The sequence below is a fragment of the Solea senegalensis genome, linkage group LG4, assembly GCF_019176455.1.
Source record: "Solea senegalensis isolate Sse05_10M linkage group LG4, IFAPA_SoseM_1, whole genome shotgun sequence".
Lineage (NCBI taxonomy): Eukaryota > Metazoa > Chordata > Actinopteri > Pleuronectiformes > Soleidae > Solea > Solea senegalensis.
In genome coordinates, this window is record NC_058024.1 from 6,941,099 (window position 1) to 6,958,672 (window position 17,574).

A 17,574-nucleotide genomic window follows, 5' to 3' on the forward strand; every position below is an offset into this window, starting at 1 on the left:
CCTCCCTTACAATTTGTGCAATTTCAATGTTTTCTTAACAGAAAACAAACCTGGCATCATCAGTTACAGATTGTTAAGTACATTTTGTTGACAATAAAAATACATGAAAGCATAATTTAGTATCAAATGACGCTAGCGACATCAAATACTTCATGTTGCAGCCATGAATATATTCAGCCTCATCACTATCCACTTTTTTTTTATTATTTCATTTTTATTTTATTTTAATATATACCTTGAAAAAAAACGTTGAAATTCAACTTACTTTTTGCAGTTTCACAGTTTCAGCTTTATCGAGTAAAGACATCTAGTAAAGCCGAGAGAAAAGTAAATTTGTAATAAGTAATAACTTACTGTAAACAAATGACAAGAGTGTCAAGGAAAGTTTTCATGGTAACAGGATTAACACTTTTAGTTTTTAAGATGGACGCCCTACTATTTTACAAATTTTCTCAAACAACTGCCAGGGCTGATGACTGAAACCTATAAAGCACCAAGTGTCTCCATTTCTGCTGAGAAGAGATGGCAGTTGTGGCGAGGTGATATCAAAGCTCATCATGAGGCATTTTCAGAGCGTGATCACAGAGGTCTGCGGAGCACACAAGATGAGAAATAACTCAGTGAAATGAAGTCTTACAGTATTATATGCAAAGCAGAATATCTGTTATAGATTATATCATGTGATTAACAAATAAGGTGAGCTGATATCTTACCGGTTCTCTTACTGCAGAGTTTGTCTTTAACATTATCTGTCTCGTGAGCAAAGAATTCAATGATTTCATCTTCATTCTGCTCAACAATTGTTTCACACTGTGAAAATTAGTTGAAAAAAAACATTAGAAACTGTACAACTCACAGATTTATGATACAAAAGCACAATAAAACAAAAAAAACACCTTCAAAACCCCATGGAAAGCTAAAGCAATTAAATTATAGACATTTCTGGAACAGAAAACTGGACTCACTGCAAATCTTAAGCTGGCTGTAACTCTTGAATCCAGCGCAGCCTCCGAAAGGTCCATGGGCTCGCCACTCCGAGATTTGACTCTAATGTAGGACTTCCTGTCGGTTGAGGAATCTGTGCTCTCTCCATAGTCCTCCATCCTCTCACACACGCTCTCCATGAGCTCCAGGAGGTTTCCCTCAGAGCGAGCCAGAGGAACCTGGTGGCACCAAAGGTCATGAGAACCTCTGAATTAAAGAAGGTGACATTTGGAAATGAAGTGATGTCAAATTATATGATTTGACATCTCCATTTTCCATTTCGGTTTAAGAAACACTATACACGTCATGAGATTTTTAAAATGACCATCCTCAAAAAACGTGTGTGTATCTTTGTTTTCAATCATTTATATTCACACGTTTTTATCTAAAGCTAAAATGTCTGTAAATGTCCTTGCTGAAACTAACTCTATATCAGATTTCTGTTTACAACTCAGATTGTCATCCAAACAAGTAAAATATATTCACTATAATAACTACTTACCATGTAAAATATTTTTGCCAAGCTGACAATGTCAGTGACGTGTCATGATAATGATTTAGGGGAAATTAAGTGAAAGTTGAAGACACCATTTTTGTGTTGTTAAATTTCTTAATGAGCAGGCAAAACATTCAAGGTAAGAGAAAGAGAAAAATGCAACATCTGGACTTTTGAGGGATCTGTAAAGTAAAGTCACAGAGTCATGTTGTGAGTCGTTAAGTTCTTCTTTGGAAGCAGAATAATTTTTACACTGTTAGAGCATTGTGTTTTTGTGTTGGACTGATATCAGTATCAGAATTCTCCTGAGATTGTGATATCAGTATCATATCATACAAATGGCACCAAGCCATCACTAGTACACACTGTAGTGATGCAGCCTTCAGAGTGCAGCTGCACAGTACACTCACCTCTCTGATGGACTGGCTTCCGTCCGGGTTGATCCTAAAAGACCCGGTCTGGATCATTTTCTTTGGGTCTATCTGGGAAATGGCCCACTCCATCTCATCTACCAGAGCCCTGCAGGCTGAGAAGGAGGAAAACACACCATTCAGTTTTCATGATTTTTTTGATGTATGGAGTTATGTCAGAGTGGAGACTGGGGAAAGCATGTACATGATGTCACTATTGTCCATTACATATAAAAAGGTTGACTGAACAAGTGACTGCACATGTCTATGGTTTTACAGAACAAAGAAGAGTTTTGTTTTACCTCCACATCGGATGTCCTGTCCCTGTCTGGCTGCCTGGCTGAGGCCCAGGAGCAGACACACTAACATGAGCAGCAGAGTCGTTTCCCTCATTGTGAACCTAATGTGAACACAGATGTTTGTTAGCATCACACGAGCTGACACATCAGCCGGTGTTCACTAAAGCCGGTAACCACGCACTCTCTGCACCACACTTCCTGTAAGCGTCTTTTCTCAAAATCACAAACACAGACTGCCCCGAAGTTACTGTTAATTTATTGAAGGACACCTTTCTTATCCGGCTTATCTTACCTGTGTCTGACAGTGTTTCTGGAGACCAACTTCAAAGTTTTACACAACGTTACATCGCGTTCACAGAAATGTGGTGACGTAGGCAGCGGAGCTGTTGGACAGGATGTAACGACCTCTAGACAGCGCCACCACATGGTCGGGAGTACTTAACAGCGCCGCTCGAAATGCTCAACCGTTGTCTTGGTAACCATTCAGGAGGGTTAGCGTTAGTACTTTTGTTGGCTCTTTAGGACCTTTTCTGCCATAAACAGGGACTTTGTCAGACCCCATGGAAACCAAAATCTGGTCCTAATGAGGCAGAATCTCATATCTGAGGATCTGGTTACGTTTAGGGCTAAGATTGGGGTTAGGGTTGTGCACTTTTCTACTCCTTGTCCTACACTATTTGTTTTTATGATTCGTTTAAATACGTAATTACACTATTTGCACTTTGGATTGAATTATTTATTTTGTTTGGTAGGTCCTGCACCAAATAAAATAATATCTACTGCTGAACAGATAAATACTTATTAAAGTGTCAGTATGAACAAGGTGAAAATAAAAAAGATGAACCGCTCACTCGCTCAAAGAATTGTCACATATAAGACAATGAAGATTAGATTATGACGGCTAGTGAGAAATTCTCTAAGTTGACTAAAGCCAACATTACTTTCATGTCCTGTTTTGTAAACAATAATAGCCTGGTAAGCATTTCTTTTTTAAAACTTCTTTTATTTGACAAGTTGAAACATAAACCAGAGCAGAAGACAGGCAGATAAAAACTGAAAAATGGGAGTGTGATAATGTTCACTTTCAATTTTGAAATAATATATATTTAACCTGATTTACAATATTGTACAATAGCAGTTTTCCGTCTGGACACAGGACCAGAAAAAGGTCTCTGACAAGTGCAACGTGTTCCCAAATGTAGACAATATTTATAACAAGACTAACAAGTTCCAAACTTGTTCATGAACAATTACAAACTCCTAATAAAACCAAGACAGTAAGAATGTCCCATGCGTCCCATACACCTTACATCATTTACTGTCTGTCCTCTGTTTTCACAACCATGGCATTCTCCCGTGTTCATTTTCATTCCAGAAATTAAAGTCTTGTATTCCATGTAACCCGAGTGCACTTATGTACACCTATACACACTCTTCACAAATTTGGCTTCATCAAAAAAAAAAAACTTAACAAAAACGGCTACTTGCCTCTAATGCCCCAACATGCTAAAGCAAAACAAAGTTAAAAAACTACATAAAAGTCCAAGGAGCACTTTTTAAAAATGACAAACCACTCATAAATGAGCCCATCTTAAAAACACACTGGCCGAAGTTGTGAAGGATATTTTCATTCACATACTGAATGGGAATGTATACATGTGCTACAAAACACATACATGTATTATCATGTGGCTAAAAGCGTGTGCTGTTATCTTTTATGGATCCCAGCACCAGGAACCACTGAAATAATTTATTTTCTATTTTTTATCTTACCACATTAACTTTAGCTGAGTTAGCTGTAAAAAGACAAACAGATGTGAACATCTCCAAAAGCAAAACATATTACAAAAATATTTTTTGCATTACTGTAAGAAAAAGTGACATGAAACTGTCATTCTCTTACATGATTAATAAAAAGGACACGGTAGGACATGTCCATACGTAACTTGTTGCAAGACTGTTTGTACTTTATATTAATTTAAATATTTATTTAAATATAAATTAGATAAAAGGGGTGGCCACTTGGTCCCACTTTTAAACATAGCTTTGGTGACTATTTTTCTTATATTAATAACATATACAAGAACTAAACTAAAAAACTAAACTAAATGGCCAAATACACATTTTTTTTGCAATTCTAAATTGGAAAGTGAATTGGAGAGGCCCATTTTATGGACATGAGGTCACAAGAACCACATGTTCGAAACAAGCCTAATTTTTTTAGCCCATTTTTTATAACATAATTTGCACAATTGTCTCGTCATAGACCTGCAGCATGTTTTCAGCAGTGTATGTGGAAAAACAAACACGATTAGACATCTGTGGGCTCACATCAAGTGCACTTAGAAATGTGTTAGGCACCGAGAGGTGAAGATGAACTCCTACTGACCAAGCCCCTGGGTTCATCCCATGCTTTGCTCAAGTGAGTCAGTGTCCGTCAGTCACCACAGCTCCACGTCCACTCGCAACACGTCGTCTTATCTCTCAACCGCGGGATCGACGTCCATGTCGTTCAGCAGGTAAATGTCTGTGTGTCGTGGAAGTCCAATTTGTATCTGAAAGAGAGAATGAGATTGTTCTTATTTGATAATCAAAAATCACGAAAACACTGGCTTTGCAAAATTTCATGTAGTTAAAAAAGAAAAACATACATAAACACCTACAGTGCTCAGCATAACCTGTGAAAATATTGCACTTCTGCAGCTCATTTTAAACTAACTCTAAATCTCACTTTTTTAAAATCAAAATAGCTATAGATAATAGATAAATTTTAGCTGGTGCTTTGCTGTACTGTAACTTTAAAACATAAAGGAAAAATACACTTTAATTTCTGTATTTTGATGAGTGGTAAAAAAAAAAAGGTCTGGTCAGGTTACAATTTGAATTTGATTGTTTGTAATTATTGATTAATTCAAGATGCTCACCTTGGGTCAAAGTGCTACTTTCCTCATTTAATCCTGGAAAATCCTGGAAAAGAGCATTTATACTACATGCAGTGCTTTGATCTACATCTACTCTGATTACATTAAGGTGGAACTGTAATGTTTAGTTCTTTGACCCCTTAATCTATGGGAAAAGAAATGTGTCTTTTAAGCAGCGTGTGGGAGACCCATCAAAACCAAACACTTTTTTTCTTTTAAATGAATGTTAACTTATTCTCACAGGTAATTTCAACAGTTAATGTAAATATTACACCAATTTAAAGCTACTCTCATTGTAATTAGCAGGTTGTATGGAAAGGTGGTCCATAGGTTATAAGGTTAAATGAATTATTTTCAGCAAAGACATCTTATCAAGAAACAAATCAGAAATAATGTCCTCATTAAAACACAATTCACCTTTATTTTACTAGGAAGTCACATTGGGATTAGAATATATAAAAAAAACATCAAAATAGAAAACTCCACATAATGTCCATATATTTGATTTTTCCCATTTCTTTTTGACACGCTCTCTTTAGCAAAAGAGAGACAATTATTGCTTTAATCCCAAACAGGAATGAGCAATGACTTTAGGAGACACAATGTAGCAATATGCACTTCCCTAAGGTTTGTGAATTATAAATTTACTGTTCGGCCCATTTCAGTGCATTGAAGAACATAACATTGCTGGCATCCTGATTATGTCGGCACTGAAAGAGGCTCTGGGTTTGAGGCTGCAGCCATATAAAGCTGCACATGCTTGAATGCAGCCACTTAGTTGAGCTCAGTATTCATATTTCCTTCAAAGACTTGGTTGAACTGAGTGACTTGTGTGCATGTATTACTTGTGCATATACTGAAGCTTGCCACATAAAGGTTCAATAGGCAACATTCTGTTTCAACACAACAAATATCACCTATGTCAAATATAGGTGAGTGGTGACGTCACACTCCTGTGTGTTATTGAGTCTCTGTTTTGGTAACCGGTGTGGCAACTGCATTCAGTCGTGTTTCCACTGAGTGGAACAGTTCGGTTTAGTACAGTACAGTATGTATTTTTTAAATATCGGTCCCCAACCGCTTCATTCTTTGGTACACTTCCCTTGTGGAACCAGAGCAAAAACGGCCAGTACGGTGAGAGTGGAGCTAGACCAGCTCCACCCATGACAGTCAGCTGATTGGGTGACTGAAAAACGTTGCTCCCTTGCGTTCGGTGTAAATATCCCATGGAAGTCGATGCAAACGCCCGCAGTCTATTCTCATACAAAGCTTGATATCTTGATGAGGCAAACAGCTCAAGCCGGGCAGGAAAAAAAAAGCAACCTATTGTCCTCCACACTCGTTTGTTGTGTTGTTGTGCCGTGTCCAATGTCATTGTTGTCGTAACACAACGTCACACTACATGGACACTGGGCACAGTCCACATCCCGCCTACCAAGTAAAGGTACTGTTTTCAGTCGAAAGGCAAGTCTGACCCAGGGATTTACCATTCCAAACCGCACCATACTGTACCAGACCGAACCACAACATGATGGGAACACAGCATTTGAGTACTGTCATGAATACGAGACCCTGTACCCTACATAAATATGCTCTGTTCAAACAGGGCTGTATAGAGTATTCACAAGACCAGAGTTTAATGTGAATGCAGCAATAGACGCAGTGAGCAACGGACTGACAACTAGTGTCAGAAAGTTGTTAAAAGTGTCCAGCTGAAGGACTGACTCTCTGGATTTACCTCCAAAGAAAGTTTGTTCTTTGGCTCTAAAAGGCTTCGGACAAGGAGAGAGAGAGAGAGAAAAGTCCAGGTCTGTGAATGCTCCAAAATGACTTGCAACAAGCCTTAGCAGTAGTTTTCTGAATTAGCGTGACAGCTTACTGGGATTATCTGCCATGAATTCCTTTGTTTCATCGGACGTGTGCTCAAATGTAACCACTTGTGGCACTCAGGTATTGCATACTGAACCTTGAAATTGACAGATAGGCCTCACACTTAACATCCTGAAAAGTTTGTTTTCTTCTGGATATCATTTAGAGATCTTTAGTACAAATAATGAAGTTCAGAAAACTTCCTTGTACCTCTTTGAAATGTTAGGTATTTGTTAATCTTTACATGCAAAACAAAATCCAGACCCAGAGATTCAAACTGCTAGAGTCAGATGAGATAGTGGAGGGTGTTGAGGTAGCCTTGAGTAGACATGAAAACAGAATGCAGCAGCTTCTTCTTCATGAGGCATGCAGTTGGTACTAGGGTGATGGTATCACAGTATGGAGAGCAAAGATACTGAATGCAACGATTATTAGCAAACAACATCTGAGAACATGAGAAATGTTATTATTTTAGGTAGAGAGTGTTAATACTGTGAAGATAATAGGATGACACTGGATCGGCAACGTCTGCTATTTTTCCACATGAGTAATTCATCACTCAATTAGCAAACACAGATACAGTCGTTGCTTTTGAGTAATGCATCAATTATCGATCAATCCCATTTATGTGCGTACATTTCCTTAGCGTTTGACTGAAGCATTAATTACGAGCACCTTTATAATCCTGGTGCTGGAGTGTGATTATGTTTGATTAAGCGACTACAAAGCACCACATAAAAATGTGACAGTAGCAGGAAATGTGCTTTCAAGATCCTACATGATCTTGAGAAGTCCTGGTTGTATACAGGGCTCAGAGTCTCTCAGAGAGGAAAGAGGAATGCTGGTGGTTAACTGTTCCTGTCCAGCTCTATGAGTCGTACTCTGACGGCTCCTCTATCAACACAGCAGGTCGCTTTCTTACCCTGCTGCCAAAGTCCAGGCAGGAAACCCCCAAAGCGACCAGACAGTGCCATGCCTGCAGACAACAACAAAGGAGAAACCAGTCAAAACACAACAGGGTTTGTGCTCATTTTTATGCATGTAATGTTTTTTTTCGTCCACTAAAAGATCCTATGAACCTCCACAGCATTTAATTTTAATTTTTAAATGAAACAACTCAAAACAGTTCTATAAAGCCACAAATTTCACTTTTAATTTTGGTTTATTGAATCATTGGTGCAAATGTTAAAACATATTGTGCAGAGAGAGTCCCAAGGCCTGTTGATCAGTTTGAATGTGATGTAATTGCGTCGTTTTTGCTTGTGCTCACACACATTGTGTTTGTGTTGTACTATGACACTTAAGACATGTTTACACACACTCTGACAAAAAAAGCCTATGGATAAAATACTGACTCTAGGGTTGTTCATATTTTATGAATTAATAAATAAATTAGAAAAACAATAAATAAAAGAGATAACCATGTGTGCACAGACTGAGCCAACAACTTAAATAAGATGGAAATAAATTTAGTAAAACAATTTATAGTACAATACTCTCTGCACTAATACAGTATACTTGGAGCAAAAATGTCTAATTTCTGCAGCAAGAGGAGAGTGAATGTATGATGGCAGTAAGAACTCACCAGGTAGCCTACAAAGCACAGATAGGCAACGGAGAGGAGAGCAGCAACGACGTAGAGCAGCACACTGTTCAGTGACGTCACATAAACCACCACAAAATACATGTTGATTGCACAAACCAGCAGGATGACAATGCCTCCGGAAATCTTCCACACCCTAAACACAACATGCAGTTTGATCAACAACTGAGAAACATTCAGAACCACACAGTTTATCTTGCAACATAATATTTCCTATTTAAATTATTGAATAAATCCCCACAGTAAAATAAACTATGTACCGTATATTCTAGGGCTTATTTTTGTGTTTACCTGATGATTCACTGTCACTGAATAACTAAACCCAGGAAGTTCAGTTGGAGAACTTACACTGATCCTAACATAGATCCTGTTTTTGGATGAGTTGTTCTTAAGAAAGCTACAAATGCTGCTTTTCTACATGTTAATGAGAAGAAAAGGGTAGAACTACACGAGAGGGCGGAGCAGCACCCTGACAATTAACCCTGAATCTTTAAGTCATTTATGTGTTAGGCAGATACACTGCTGACAAGTAAAGGCCTCTCCTATGAATGTAATTTTTCAGTAAATAAATGCAGCTTTATAGAATACAACTACACCAAAGGCATTCAGTTGATAGAAAACGCTATTGATGGAAAACAATGATAAAAGAAAAAATATATATTTTACTCACATTCCGTTTGCAAAGTCATTCATGATGGATGTCAGACTGGTGAAGGTCAGAATTGGGATCAAAGCAAATGGAAGCTGTTGGATAGATTTAAAACAGAAAAAAAAGTTTACAGGATTATGAACCACACTGTAGAAACAATAAAAGGAGGATTAATGTGTGAAAAAAGAGGCTTCTTGAGCAGAACAGGGTGTTAAAGCTTTGAGAGCTTTCCAGATGACTGTGCCTGACCTGCATGCTTTGAAGCACATTGAGGAAGTCATTCATGCCCGTCAGATGCTGCACATCCTGGAAAATGGCTACCAGCAGAGTAGGTGTGATGGCGATGGAGCGGGTCAACAGCACTCGTGCAAATCGAGACCACCGCAGGTTCAGGAAACCCTGAAACCCATAAATAAGCAGACAACATGAATGAGTAGAAACATTTAGAGTGATCTCTACTCTCTGTAACACATCTGACCATAAAATAAAAAGTAACAAAGCTACCACTACATTTCTAAGCAACATGCAACATACCTCCATCACAAACTGCCCAGAGTAAGTGCCTGTCATCGTGGAGCTCTGTCCAGCAGCCAGGATTCCTATGGCCCAGATGTATAGAGCTGCAGGGCCAAAAAAACAGCCAAGCACGACGCCCTGAACAAACACATCAAGAGAGAATCAACTATTGAAATGATCAACATCTGTAATCCATCTTTCAAAAGAGAGAGAGAGGGAGAATAATTTCATGAGATTCCTTCGTTTTAGTGGATTTTTCCAGTGTGAACATTTAAAGTGTAAGGGCATATTTCAGATAAATAAATAGAAAACTGTATTTGTCCTTGTAGGGAAACTAATTTTCAGAGAGTAAAACATGTTAAATATTTGTTGGCTTGACAGTAGAAGCAGGTTAAAACCAACATAGAGTATATACAACAACATTCCCATCACATGGCATCAGTTCACAGTATATATGTTTTTTCTCTTGTTATTTTCATTTGATAAATACTAACAGCTGGAGTGAAGTACCTAAATCAGACTTCCTGTCTCTAATACAGACTGTCTAGATAATTTGAACTGGCTCTTTCTGTTTTCTTTTGATTAGTGGTTTAGGGCCCAGTTAAAAACAATTTATAACACATTGTCTAAAGTGTTTGGCGCAAGTGCATTAACTCCAATTTTTCTAATTAGACAGCACAAAGTGTTGTCGGGTTGTATTTAGTGTATGGGATATTTGTAGGTGTGTTTTGGTGTATCTAATACACACTTTGAAAGTATGAAAACTGGAAGCTATTGACATTAGCTGGTTAATGGTGCAGTACTTTTCAACACACCTCATATTAAGAACAACACACACAGGCACACTGATGAGAGCAGGTAGCATTTGCTACCTACATAATGTGAGCGACAACTGTGTCATTGGAAACTAGCAATTATTGTGCAGTGCACCTCCTTGCACTGGGTGTAAGAATAATATTTAGATATGACGCTCAGAAATGTACCCCTTTGTAGATGTCCACTTCCAATGTGCCGTTGTTCAGAGGGAAGAGATCTGTGTGAGGACTGCCTGTTGCATTGCACACTGCATTCTGCCACCAGGAAAAAAAATAATTCAATAAATCAACAATTACATTAGAAAATAAACACATCAACAATCTTCAGCAGTGCTTGGTAAAACATAAAAAACAGTGCCTTTTAATGTCTACCTACCACTTCCATGTTGGTCTTATTGTAGAAGGCCTGAGCAAAGACAGCCACGACAAATACGTTTATGAGAAAAGAGATGAAGAGAGCGACAGTTGACTCGATAAAAAAGTACTTGTTGGCTTCCTTTACGTCCTTCTTATTTTTGCGATCAATGTCCCGAGACTGGTGCACAAGGGGAAAAAAACAGAAAAATCAATGTACAAACCTAGTATTAACCCCTAATTTTTAGAGAAATGTCAATTTGACTTGTTTGTTACTTAAATTTGCAAGTGATTATATATTTGTTTCTTACTTTGACCAGAGCTGAGTGCAGGTAGATGTTGTGGGGCATGATGACAGCACCCACAATTCCCACTGCCTGCTCCAGCTGCAGAGGCCCACAGCCAGCACAGTAAGGTACAAACATCCCCTTCAGCAGCTCCCCTTGGTCTGGCTTTACCAGCACATACTAGACAAGTAACAAGTTAAACATGTCATAGTGCCATGAAGGTCTCTGTAAATGCTGTGTAAGACGTTAATTAAAACTTGCATTGGAAAAGAGAGGGGGGGGCTTACCTCGTAACCAAAGCTAATAGCCATTACAGTGATGAGAAAGCCAAAGAAGGCTTCAAGTTTCCTCAGCCCTACAAAGACATACAAACTGTATCAACACCGACACACACAGCTTTTTATGCACTGGCCAAGGTTGTTGTTGCTTATCGAGAGAGGCACACATACCATATTTGTCTAGAAAGAGGAACACAAATGTGTCAGTGATGGTGATGAGGACTCCTGCCCACAGTGGGATCCTGGAGGACAGACAGAGGAAAATGTAGGGAAATCTCTTTGGGTACAAGTTCTTCCTGGACTCACATTAGGCTGGTTAAATAATGGTGTTTGAATGGGAGACATGTGCAAACAAAGTAGAAACACACATGTAGCAACAACGACAATTCTAAAGCACTCTTTCAAAACACCTTTAATGTAATGTCATGATCACTTTTTACCCTTTAAAATGTATAAACGGACACATTTCAGCCACATTCCTTCATCAGGACAGCTTCCCTATTGAAGGCTTGAGGCAGAAATGTGTTAGTATATGTATTTTAAAGGGTTGAACATGACCATGTCATAAAAGTAGGGGAAAATGGTCACTTTGTTTCCACCACTATGAAAAAAAAAACACTCTACACATGTTTGCCACCAATTTCCATGGATAAGACGTTACCTGCCCACAGAGAGGAGGTTGAGAGCTATGGCACAGCCAATGACTTCCTGCATGTCTGAGCCAATGATTGCTAGTTCGACCATCATCCAAAGGATGATCCGAGGAACCTGGGAAATGAATGTATGAAGATACAATTATATAGTTTGTTCTGTCAAAAAGATTTTTTCATGTTGAACCTCATGGTACATAGAGTTCAGAGGTGATTCAACAACATCTAAGAATGTGTCATAAGAGTCAGGAATGCTCACAGTGGGATACTGGCGGTTACAAACTTCAGCCAGGTGCATCCCCGTTACGACCCCAAGGCGTGCAGCTAACCTCTGCAACAGCAACCCGATAATGGTGGCTACAAGAAGAACCCATAGCAGCTGAGAGAGAAAAACAACATCAACACAAGTTGAGTTAACTTTATAGAGGGATTTTTATTTGTCTTAGTTAAGTCTTGGTTATTTCAGCCATTGTGATAAAAGTTGATATTTAAAGGGAGGTATGTTTCTTTCAGGAAAATCTTTCAAAATAAAGGAAAAAAACTGACCAACTAGAATAACGGTTTCTTTCAGACCAGCTGACTGAGTCATGGCAACATGTTTTGCTATTGTATACCTTAAAGCCAGCTTTAGCTCCAGACTGCAGGTCAGATTCGATGTTTCCTGGGTCCAAGTAAGCGATGCTCATCAAAAACCCTGGTCCAGTGAAAGCCCAGAGTTTACGGAAACTGAATACCTGAAATGAAACCAAATTGTGGTTGTCTAACCAATTCTGTAATTGGAATCTTGAAATCTATATATAAAAAAATCTAATTTATTATATACAAATCTAACAAATAATGAATATTTGTCCAACATGAGCAAAAAAACATTTATCATCATCAGTACCTGGTTGACACTCTCGGGAATGGGCACCTTATCCTCATAGTATGTGGAGAAGGGCTCTTCCTGGACCTCAGGTGAGGCGGGGGGAGAGATGGTGCTGTACTGGTTCCTCTGGACTCCATTCTCCTCAGGAGAGTCCTCTGAAAAAAGAAAAACACCACAGAGGGAAAGGCATATTAGTCATGTGGCATGACTTCTCTAGCAGAGATGTTATCTGCCTTCTGTCCAGGGACAACAGATGAAAATGAGGTTAACTTTGACCTCATTTTCCAAGTCACTGGGAAAGCTATGAAGCTACACACTATACACACTGCCCCTGTCAATTATACAATTACATAAATAAATAACATAACTTCATTAACACTCAACAGCTTAATTGCTGTGCGAAGATTTGGCATAATCACTTAAACAACATGCAGTCGACTGTGCAACATTATTTCATTAATCAGAGATTATATGTGAACATGATGCACTGATACCTTGATGAACAAACCTGGAGGGAAGTGATACTTGTGATACTTATCTGCTTTTCAACTAATACAAACCAAACTCCCCACCTCATATCTTCCTAGTAAAATCCAAAGCTGATACTACCCTCATTCTATCAGGTATGTAGGCATTTTGGAATATTTTACACTACAATGTCCAATCCAATCCAATGTATTTATAAAGCAACATAGTTGACCAACATTGTGCTTTACAGTAATAAAGCAAACATTTAAAATCATAAAACGCAAAGAGAGCCCACATCACAGGTGAGAAGCAAAGAGATGAGGTTTTTAAGAGACTTAAAATCAGAAGGTGTTGATGTGGGGCATGTTTGTTGTTTTTACATGAATAGCTTCTAGAGAGAGAAATCCAGCAGATCTGTGCAGAATATGAGTACAGTTTATGAGTACAGCAATAACATGTTATTAGTTCACATCAATGACAGAGAATACAATAAAGGAAAGGCAATTAGATTAGTGTATATAAACAACAAAACCTCTCATAAAAGCAATAGGTCCGTAGGTCCATAAGGTCCGTAATTACAGTTACATGGATGACAAATATATAATTATAATTACTTAAGTATTAGAAGTCATGTACAACTCACTGAATTTGTACTTTTCATTATTTTCTCCCTTCATCGCCAACTCACTGCTGGTCCAAAGGTCCTCTACTTTCAAATGACTAATCTTTTATCATTCTTTTTTCCCTCCCTCATTAGATGTCACAACGACATTATGACATCATGGTTCTAAAAGCGACACTCAGCACAAATAACCTGCCTGCCCTTTACCCTTTAAATACTCCAACAACATGATTAAAACACACATACAGTACTGTGGTATCAGGAATAAAGACAGTAGATTTCCCTCTGTGTTAGTACTTTATTGGAGTATGACCCTTTAAGTTGAATTCTACAGTAAAAAAAATGCTTTAAGCAAAAGCAGTAACACTGAATATGCACAAACCAAACACCCAGGAGGTTAACATTTGGGGAACATAGTGGGTGTGTTTCTGAAGTGATGGTCATATTTCTGTTATCTTAAGAAGTTACCTTCGAGAATGTCTCCGTCTTGCTCAGCCTTCATCGGGGCAGGCTGAGGGATCCCTGGGAATTTGAGGGATGAATATCAGCCCCCCTACAAAAAGACAACAGTAGAAACGTAACTCGAATAAGCCTTAAATACATGGGTGTTAAAAAGAAAACTGTGATTATCACGAGGCTTTGGCCTTATAATCTGCAAAACAACTTGAAGTTTCTCACACTGAGAGAATGACCAACTTCAAAGTGAGACATGACAGTGTTGACAGTATTGCAGTGACTAAGTGAATTATTGTAAGAAACTGCAACAGGGAACCTTGCAGAGTTTCACTTCCACCACACACATCACCTTTCTCACACACTCCGATTTCTTCACTCACAAAACTTCAGACCAACCAAACGACTGGTTTTACATAGTAGACGCCACATTCTCTGAGAGTGGGTGGCTCTTTTGAAAGCACATAGCTCCGGTCATGAGACGCAAAAGACAGAGGATCAATGCCATCAGTCAAGGTTTCCTTCAGAGGGCCACTTCCGGGCAGCTCATGTGCTGATTTATATGCATCACAACATAATGGGTTCTTTGACACTTTCCTCAGTCATAGCAAGTGACTTGTGTTCCATCTTAAAATAAATCATCACAGTTATTCACAGAGCCTGAGGATAACTGCTGTGGAGAATGACTTTTTCAAATAAGACAACCAAAATAATATGTCCTCATTCTATTGATAGCGTTGCTCCAAATACACACCATATAAATCTATGTATTACTCATCATGAGAGACACCTACTTACAAATTAAAATGGGAACTAATTCTAAAACTTGATTCTTGAGCCAACTTTACAGAACACTACAAGCATGACTGCTAAACCTGGTAACTTGGCACAGTGAGTCATCTGCATCTGCGTAAGACCTGAGCCAACAGTCATGCTCGGTCTCAGTTATTGTCCAATATTACATGTAACAATAAAATAACAATGACAATATAATAATAGCTGCTTCTCACTTTGATATTGCTGAGTAAGTCATGTCACTTACATGTCTGATTAGGTCTCAAAGTAGGGCTGATCAATATGTGTAAATTGTGATTTTTCTGACAAATATTGTGATTGCAGTTTGACTTATGATGTAAAATTCATAGTTTTAAACAATGCAATAAGCAAATCACAAAGTAACACAAACTAAACAGCAATATGTCAAGTATGTAGTAAAGTAAATAATCTAAGTCAAAAGTTTTTATTTTTTTGTTGTTTTTTTTTAAATAAAGTCCATTATCACGCTTCACTGCTCCACATCTGACATACTGGCATGTCCTGTATTTGTCCTCAAGTGACTTGGAGTCCAGTCCTGGATTGTGCAAGTGTTTTTTAACACAGTGCTGACACTGTCAGCACTATTCTTGTCAAATTGCACAGGTGCCCAGGGGCCATGTGATCATGGTGATAAAACAGACTGGCATATTGAAGTATTTGGACATATAAACATAAGGTATATTATACTCTAATCTGGAAAATAAGATAGACATTTAATTAACATTCAATTATGTAAACTTATGATCAATTCAACTTTCCAAACTTGAATAACATCGTGAAATTATGATGTTACTTACTATGATGTTACTCGTTTGGAAAGTTGAATTGATCTAAGGTGTGCATCTAAATGTGAATGTGTTGAGCATTCTAATGTCCAACAAACACTATAGGAGCCTAATCTGCAAAGAACAGATGGTACAATCACCACTCAACAGCCATGACAACTCCCAAACTGAAAAAAATGATCGCTAATGTAGCACCACTTGGATCATGGGACTTGCAGGCTTGTGAAAAAAAGGGGGTCTAGAAAAAAAATTCTGTTTCATATAACAGTGATTGAATAAAGCACAATTCCCACCTTTTGCTGTGAACTGAATGTTTTCCCTTAAATCTAAGGCATGTGATACATATTTTTATGATTGAACATAATTATTTAGAATTAGAATTAAAGAATTAAAACCTGAATCAACAACCCTGTTCCAAGGGAGCAGCCAAAAGGAAAAAAGATGTCAGTACACATTCTCACCATATTAAACTTGTATGGAAAGAAAACAAACACTTAAACAAACTATAAAACCTCACGTGTCTGGCACCGACATGGCTCTATTTGATTGCTATTGCTATTTGATAGCTTGGGCAAGTGTTGTCTTTACAGTCATCTAACCAGAAAAATCTATGTTTGAGGTTTTAACTGGTCCATGGAGAAAATGCACTGACCTCACTTGAAGTATTACCAATTCATAAACACATACCATTGATCACGGGCTTTGTTGCCCTATTTGAGTTTGATCATAGTCTATTTACACTATGCAATAGGCCATATTAGGCTTACACGTATACATAAGTGAAAGGCAGTATGTATTTAAGTTAAGACATAGCAAATATTCGTGGAAGAACAACTTTCCTTCTAGATGTAACTAGCAAGAGTTGAAAATATTACCACAGTTCCTTAGGTTACAACTACCGTCAAGATCCAAGTTAAAAGCTGTAATTAATTGTGAAGTAGACTTTAAAATCGTAATGTTATAACGCTGCCTCCTTTTCTCCCTGTAAGGTAAAGTGTATATATAGTTGAGTGTGTGAGAACCAGCACATCACCTTCAAGTAATTTCAATGATAAGAAGCCTGCGATCAACACTGCCAGTGCTGACACTATCAAGCTAACGAATTTCCATTGAATGTTAGATGTCTGGCTTCATCTAACAAAGCTACCTCAACCCCAAAAGTCTATGAAAGGTCCTTACCTTGGTAAATGTTGCGGAAGAGTCGGTGTTTTCGCAATAAAAGCTCTTTAAAACAAAAATGTACACAAAGCTAACGGAGTAGCACGTTACCGCTAAGTCGTATTTCTACACACACTGCGTATGCGCAGTGTTCGTGAACATACCGGTCTGGTTGGTGAAGAAGAAAGAGCATTTTTCCCCGAGGTTTTGGTTGACAGGCGCATCACACTAAAGCCGCCGGTACAGCAGGAGCTTTATATTAAAAATATAAAA

The 17,574-nt window shown here is 38.2% G+C and overlaps 2 protein-coding genes across 3 annotated transcripts; both read right to left on the reverse strand.

Moving 5' to 3' along the window:
- Positions 1-385: 385 nt before the first annotated feature.
- cnpy2 (canopy FGF signaling regulator 2) lies at positions 386-2,714 on the reverse strand. The gene is made up of 6 exons (XM_044023252.1): positions 2,482-2,714; positions 2,193-2,290; positions 1,891-2,006; positions 966-1,163; positions 714-810; positions 386-589 (listed from the first exon to the last, which is right to left on the reverse strand). Exons 1-6 carry the CDS (start codon positions 2,613-2,615, stop codon positions 546-548), a joined length of 687 nt encoding a protein of 228 aa, XP_043879187.1. The 5' UTR covers positions 2,616-2,714; the 3' UTR covers positions 386-545.
- Positions 2,715-3,587: 873 nt separating this feature from the next.
- Positions 3,588-17,475, reverse strand: LOC122767778 (natural resistance-associated macrophage protein 2-like). Of its 2 annotated transcripts, XM_044023250.1 has the most exons (17): positions 17,323-17,475; positions 14,558-14,642; positions 13,018-13,154; positions 12,746-12,865; positions 12,391-12,510; positions 12,143-12,249; positions 11,653-11,723; positions 11,491-11,558; positions 11,228-11,383; positions 10,939-11,097; positions 10,731-10,817; positions 9,766-9,885; positions 9,481-9,630; positions 9,253-9,326; positions 8,565-8,718; positions 7,902-7,955; positions 3,588-4,744 (listed from the first exon to the last, which is right to left on the reverse strand). In XM_044023250.1, exons 2-17 carry the CDS (start codon positions 14,589-14,591, stop codon positions 4,667-4,669), a joined length of 1,689 nt encoding a protein of 562 aa, XP_043879185.1. In that variant the 5' UTR covers positions 14,592-14,642; positions 17,323-17,475; the 3' UTR covers positions 3,588-4,666. The 2 variants fall into 2 exon arrangements, with proteins under 2 accessions (XP_043879185.1, XP_043879186.1); XM_044023251.1 differs by lacking the exons at positions 14,558-14,642; positions 17,323-17,475 and adding an exon at positions 14,111-14,180.
- Between the last annotated feature and the right edge of the window lie 99 nt (positions 17,476-17,574).

What these genes read in the sequence shown, in the direction of transcription:
- cnpy2 (XM_044023252.1), bottom strand. Translation starts at nt 2,615, where the DNA reads ATGTGGTGGCGCTGTCTAGAGGTCGTTACATCCTGTCCAACAGCTCCG. An exon ending in ACAGGACATCCGATGTGGAG is followed by an intron (nt 2,007 to 2,192) that starts GTAAAACAAAAC and finishes CCTCCTTCTCAG; the next exon opens with CCTGCAGGGCTCTGGTAGAT. An exon ending in ACTCTGCAGTAAGAGAACCG is followed by an intron (nt 590 to 713) that starts GTAAGATATCAG and finishes TGTGCTCCGCAG; the next exon opens with ACCTCTGTGATCACGCTCTG.
- LOC122767778 (XM_044023250.1), bottom strand. Translation starts at nt 14,591, where the DNA reads ATGAAGGCTGAGCAAGACGGAGACATTCTCGAAG. An exon ending in ATAAGACCAACATGGAAGTG is followed by an intron (nt 10,818 to 10,938) that starts GTAGGTAGACAT and finishes TCCTGGTGGCAG; the next exon opens with AATGCAGTGTGCAATGCAAC. An exon ending in AAGTGGACATCTACAAAGGG is followed by an intron (nt 9,886 to 10,730) that starts GTACATTTCTGA and finishes GTGTTTGTTCAG; the next exon opens with GGCGTCGTGCTTGGCTGTTT.